This window comes from Mizuhopecten yessoensis, unplaced genomic scaffold, assembly GCF_002113885.1.
Source record: "Mizuhopecten yessoensis strain PY_sf001 unplaced genomic scaffold, ASM211388v2 scaffold6317, whole genome shotgun sequence".
Classification (NCBI taxonomy): domain Eukaryota; kingdom Metazoa; phylum Mollusca; class Bivalvia; order Pectinida; family Pectinidae; genus Mizuhopecten; species Mizuhopecten yessoensis.
This window is the reverse complement of record NW_018406489.1, coordinates 69780-76513: the sequence shown is the minus strand read 5'-3', so window position 1 is coordinate 76513 and position 6734 is coordinate 69780. Positions and strand designations below refer to the sequence as shown.

General features: G+C 35.5%; 1 protein-coding gene across 2 annotated transcripts in view; it reads left to right on the top strand.

Moving 5' to 3' along the window:
• The window catches only part of LOC110451967 (protein DPCD-like), a 38850-nt gene that overhangs the window by 9363 nt on the left and 22753 nt on the right, over nt 1-6734 (top strand). For both annotated transcript variants that reach the window (XM_021500204.1, XM_021500205.1), the window contains exon 2: nt 3502-3582. In XM_021500204.1, the coding sequence (XP_021355879.1) occupies nt 3502-3582 (81 nt within the window). The remainder of the gene's footprint in view (nt 1-3501; nt 3583-6734) is intronic.

Below are 6734 nucleotides of genomic sequence, written 5' to 3'. Positions count from 1 at the left end.
TTTTTCAAAATTATTGAGAGACTTGTAAATTTATGGGTAGCAGTAATCCACTTGCTTATCCACAATTTAGTTTCGGCAAGTAAACATCCTTATAAATATTGTTCTGTAACAATATACACTGACTGATGCAAAATTGAAACTTGAACAAAATTCACACGTATTAAAAAGCATGCCAACCCTGGTCGATGTGCACACTTTACAAGATAACTTGCTTGAATATATATTGATCAATATACAAACTTAGACGATAAGTTCAAAGTTGAGTGAAATCCATGCCTAATTAATTAGCATACTGTACTCTGATTGGTCAATGGTTTTATGCCAAGTAACTTTGTTAGATAAGGCAAGGGTTGATATCTTATTCAACAACAAAGGCAAAGTTCAAAGATGTTCACAATCTGTGCATAATCTATTCAATGGTTTAAAATAATCAGGTATTGGTCAAAGGGGTAAATGCCAGTTTCAGTTTTTAATGTTCTATGAAATACATTGTATGGACAAAGGGAAGCAATTCCAAATTCCTATGCAAATTAATTATCCAAAGGTTTAAAATGATATATTCTAGAGGAAACTTGGTACCACTCTTCTGACAAACCTATAAAGATATACTGTACACACAAGAAGAATAACTTCACAGTGGTACACTTTTACATAAAACTTTGATTCATAACAAATTAACAGTAAATCCTTCTGTACAATATGATGGGAACTTCGTCTTTATTTTGTTCTCCATTCCAAAAATAATATATATATCTTTTGCCTTAGCTTTCAGTACTTTCAGTACTTTGATTTGTTTCCTTTAGTAGATTGGATACATGTTTATGACAGTCTTCCGTCATTTCAACAGTTTTCTGCTGATATGAGTACGAAAACGCGGATGCTTCTAAAGTGTGCGGAAACCGGTAACCCGAGGATATATAAACAAATAGTAACAATTATACTTAAAAAGTATGTGAGACATCAGATAATCCATGAATATTTTGATGTCCGACTGCGTTTTTCTCGCAGTGTTCTGGTTTCTCATGCTTTCCACGAAATTTAGGAGGGGTGTGATATCACTTTTCTAGGGGGTGTGATATCACTTTCAAGGGGGTGTGATATCACTCCAAGGGGGTGTGATATCACTTGTGGAAATTTTAGACTTATTACACATACAAAAAGGGTGTTATTATTATCAACATATGATAAAGACTTATATGATAAAATTAGCTAGAAATACCTATATATATACTGTATATAGGTATTTTAGCTAATTTTATCATAGGTATTTCTAGCTAATTTTATCATAGGTATTTCTAGCTAATTTCATCATTTAAGTCGATACAAGCCCCTGTGCCAAGACTAAAATCTAGTCCAAGTTTCCTTTGGCCCTAACACCAGACTTAGACATTTTGACATAAGTTAGATGTCTGGTGTGGGGCCAGAGCGCACTGCTATATGAAAACATGGAATTCTACGACACCGTTCGGTATCGGGGAGTTAATTTATGAAGTGCTGACAACACAAATCTACTATGACACAACACATACCTCACATATATCAATAAATGGATTTTATATTGATCCAAATCAGCTCTAAACACCAACAGCTGCTAAATTCCATCAGTAGAGTCCTCAATTTCCAATCGTTTAAAATTTCTTACCTGAGCAAACACCATTTTTATAGGTCATGGGGTGTCTAATCAACAAACCTTACAGATCCGGACAAAAAACGTAATATATATTATTCTTGTTCAGAAGATATCCAGACCGTGTCTTTTTGTTGATTTAATATAGTCACTCCCCAATACCAAACGGTGTCGGAGAATTCCACGTTAAAAAACTTTTTCTCAATAACGAACAGACATAGGGTGAAGATATATGGCCAATAGCATGCTGGGATAAAGGGGTACTAAGTTTGTTCATATAAATGACCTTGACATACATTCAAGGTCACAGGGGTCAAATATATTAAAAACTTCAAACAACTACTTCTGAAATACCGAATGGTTAAGAGACATGACAATTGGTACGTAGCTTCCATGGAATAAGCCGAACAAAGTTTGCGAATAAAAATGGCCTTGATCTACTGTCAAGGTCACAGGGGTCAAATGTGTCAAACACTTCAAACAACTTCTTCTGAAGAACTGAAAGGTATAGAATCTTTATATTTGGCAGGTGGCTTCCTGGGATAGAGCCCGACAAAGTTTGAAAACGAAAATGACCTTGACTTACTTTCAAGGTCACAGGAGTCAAATATGTCTTATGCTTAAATCGACTTCTTCTGAAGAACTAAAAGTTATAGAACCTTAATATTTGGCTTGAAGCTTCCTAGGAAAGAACCAAACAAAGTTTGTGAATGAAAATGACCTTGACTTACTTTCAAGGTCACAGTGTTCAAATATGTCAAACGGTTCAAACTACTTCTGATGAAGAATTAAAAGGCGTTAATTTATAATATTTGGCTGGTGACTTCCTGGGATACAGCTCACCAAAATTGCGAATGAAAATGACCTTGATCTACTTTAGAGGTCACAGAGGTCAACAACATTTTAAAGGATTTGTTCTTAAGAACTAAAAGAAATGGATTCATTAGATTTGGCTGGTAGCTTTTTGGAATAGAGCTAACCAATTTGAGAAGGTAAATGACATTGACGTACTTACAAGGTCACAGGAAAAAATATGTCAAGCAACTTCTTAACAAGAATCAAAATGCATAGAATCTTATAATAAGATTTTGCTGGTAGTTTCAACAGATGGAGCCAACAAAGTTTGCGAGGGAATATTTTTAGTGCAATATAATATTTAATGAGAATATTTTGCTATGACTGCTTAAATATTCAGGTGAGCAATACAGGCCCTCTTGGGCCTCTTGTTTGTTACTGAGATGAATCCTACCTTCAACACAGGAGAGTATCGAAATCTTTAACCTACAAAATCTTCCTAAGTTAAGTTTACAACAAAAATTACGAACGTTTTAGTAAAACAGACAACTCGTAACTTAAGTTTGTACTTCAGAAATTATTAAGTTGCAAATATTTGCTGGAGAAGCATAGTTAAACTCGCCAGCGCTAGGACCATGAATTTATACTGAGTTATGCAATATATATACATATAAACACAAATATAATGAGTTCAATTTCATTCACAGAGTTACCATATCTATATATTGAAGTTACCATGCAAGAACAGTGTTAATGTGAATCTTTTCTGCTAGTGTGCATGATGTCCGGATTGGATGTTCAGCCTTACTGCCAATCTAATTTACACTTAGAAATGACTGGAATTGATTATTGAAGTAATATAGTAACAGGAAAGAGAACAGTTTGCTTCCACCTGGGATCAAACCCACAATCCCATACTTCCTAGTCGCACACTAGCTACCTGTATGATTGAGCTAAAGGGAAATTTCCCTTAGCGCGAAGCTAGAAGGATACCATAACCCTATGTACAATTAAAATCAACCTTAATATTTAAAAGATTGATATTTAAATAGCTGAAATCAATAAAATCATTTGTTTAGGGAGGAGGAAAATCCACTACACATTTGCTGATGGCACAGAAATGGCAGAGGAATATGACCAAAGAAGTGGCGACCTTATCAGTAAGTCTTTGTATCTAATATGGTAAGGCTTTCATAGGTAAGTGTTTTCTGGACTATAAGAGATTTGATCAAAAGACCATATTTGCAACACCCCTGTAGGTCGGAGATTGAGAAAAGAAAACACCTGCTGTTACCCACTGCATGTATCGTAAGAGGCGACAAATGCAGGAACCCCCTGCAGAATTGGGGATTTACTTTTGTGCCTCCTTCTTGGGCATACAAAAGCAACCAAAATAAATCTGCTACACCCATTGCAATATTTAGATTTTTTTTTTGATTTCTCCCTATATTCTAACTATCTTTTATTTCCTAGTGACTTAATTGGCAATACCTCACTTTTGGCTTTATTGTTGGGCTTGTCCAAGCGGAGAAGCAATTTGTTCTGTCACCAGGCTGGGACATGCCAACGTCTTTATAAATGGTAATGTTCAGCATGAAGGGTAATGGCAACATTTGGTTCACCCTTTGTTAGCATAATGTGACTGGGCGGAATGCTGTGCTGGGTGCTGCCTTCGGCATGGTATTTCAGTGAGGTAGCTCTATAAAATTGACATTTAGATTTTTCGCTGTCACAAGGGGCAATTACACCAACACAGTATCCTGCCCCTGGCACACAGCCACACATGCACGCATACACAACACATATGGAGGCTCATCCTTAAATGAACATTATAAAACTAAACCAGACAAACTTTATTTGCAATGAATTAAGATTTTCAATTTATTGTAATTATGATATTTAAATAGCCTAAAATAATCTTTAAACAAAGTTTTTTTTTATCTCCATTATAATATATTAACAAGATATATGCATAGCCATTATCATCTTGTATCATTCATTGCCTATATTAAATTTCCAAATGTGTATAAGAATGTTTTTAATAAAAAATCCCAACTGAAACAAATAGACAAATTATATATAATCAAATGTTATAATATTTAAATGATACAGTTGTGGAATCTGCACACATATCATGTTATATATCATGCATATATTATTTTAATATCTGACATGGTGATACAGTGTGATATGTAGATGTACAATAGAGATTTAAAACTGTTCTGAAGTCAAGGTCACTGATACTTCTCTCAGAATCCAAACTATGGATTTTGTTTTTTAGTTTGACATGGTGATACACTTTGATATGTAGATGTGCAACAGGGAAAAGTTATAAAGGTCAAGATTACTGTTACAGAAAGTATTGTGCTATCAGTATCGGCCTTGGGGTCTGATCAAACCCTCAGGGACTTTCAGTACTCCAGGGTCTTACTATAGGAACATGTGAGATTCCTACCTTATAACAATAGCATGAAGAAATAATATATATAATCACTAACTAAAGCATAAATATTTGCTACTAGGATTGGGCAAGTGGATTATACTACCTTTAATGAGAATATCCAGGTGAGTGACACGGGCCCACCTGGCCACCTGTATGAAAATGTCACTGATACCAAGTAAACTTTAGGCAGACTTTTAGTAGGACTTAAAGTGGATTCTACATGAGATTCCTCGTTGGGATATAATAATGCCTTAGAAGGAGTACTCTTGTAAAACTTGCAGAAAAGGGCCCTTAATATGTAAATAAGTTTAGCAGGAATATATATATGAACTAAAAATCGACCTAAAATGTCTCATAGTATCCTCCTAAAATGCACCTAAAAGTCTACCTAAAATTCACCTACATCCCATTCAAAATACACCAAAAGATTAAGAACTCCTGTTCTCTATTTCCAATTTTAGAGCTGCTATTAGCTCATCCCCTTTTGTTGCAGGATCTGGCCAAAGCTGCATCGGTGTAGACATGAATAAGTATGTATACTAACAACAGAGTCGACCAGCATCGGTGTAGACATGTATAAGTATGTATACAAACAACAGAGTCAACCAGCATTGGTGTAGACATGTATAAGTGTGTATACAAACAACAGAGTCCAGTGTCGGTGTATACATGTATAAGTATGAATACAAACAACAGAGTCGACCAGCATCAGTGTAGACATACATAAGTATGTATATAAACAACAGAGTCAACCAGCATCGTTGTAGACATGTTTAAGTATGTATACAAACAACAGAGTCCAGTGTCGGTGTACACATGTATAAGTATGTATAAAAAAAACAGAGTCGACCAGCATCGGTGTAGACATGAATAAGTATGTATACAAACAACAGAGTCGACCAGCATCAGTGTAGACATATATAAGTATGTATATAAACAACAGAGTCAACCAGCATCGTTGTAGACATGTTTAAGTATGTATACAAACAACAGAGTCCAGTGTCGGTGTATACATGTATAAGTATGTAAACACACAACAGAGTCGACCAGCATCGTTGTAGACATATATAAGTATGTATACAAACAACAGAGTCCAGTGTCGGTGTATACATGTAGAAGGATGTATACAAACAACAGAGTCGACCAGCATCGTTGTAGACATGTATAAGTATGTTTGCAAACAACAGAGTCGACCAGCATTGTTGTAGACATGTATAAGTATGTATACAAACAACAGACAACAGAGTCCAGTGTCGGTGTATACATGTAGAAGGATGTATACAAACAACAGAGTCGACCAGAATCGGTGTAGACATGTATAAGTACGTATACAAACAACAGAGTTGACCAGCATCGGTGTAGACATGTATAAGTATGTATACAAACAACAAAGTCGACCAGCATCGATGTAGACATGTATAAGTATGTATACAAACAACAGAGTCGACCAGCATTGTTGTAGACATGTATAAGTATGTATACAAACAACAGAGTCGACCAGCATCGGTGTAGACATGTATAAGTATGTATACAAACAACAGAGGCGACCAGCATCGGTGTAGACATATTTAAGTATGTATACAAACAACAGAGTCGACCAGCATCGGTGTAGTCATGTATAAGTATGTATACAAACAACAGAGTTGACCAGCATCGGTGTAGACATGTATAAGTATGTCTACAAACAACAGAGTCGACCAGCATCGGTGTAGTCATGTATAAGTATGTATACAAACAACAGAGTCCAGTGTCGGTGTATACATGTATAAGTATTTATACAAACAACAGAGTCGACCAGCATCGATGTATACATGATGTATACAAACAACAGAGTCAACCAGCATCGGTGTAGCCATGAATAAGTATGTA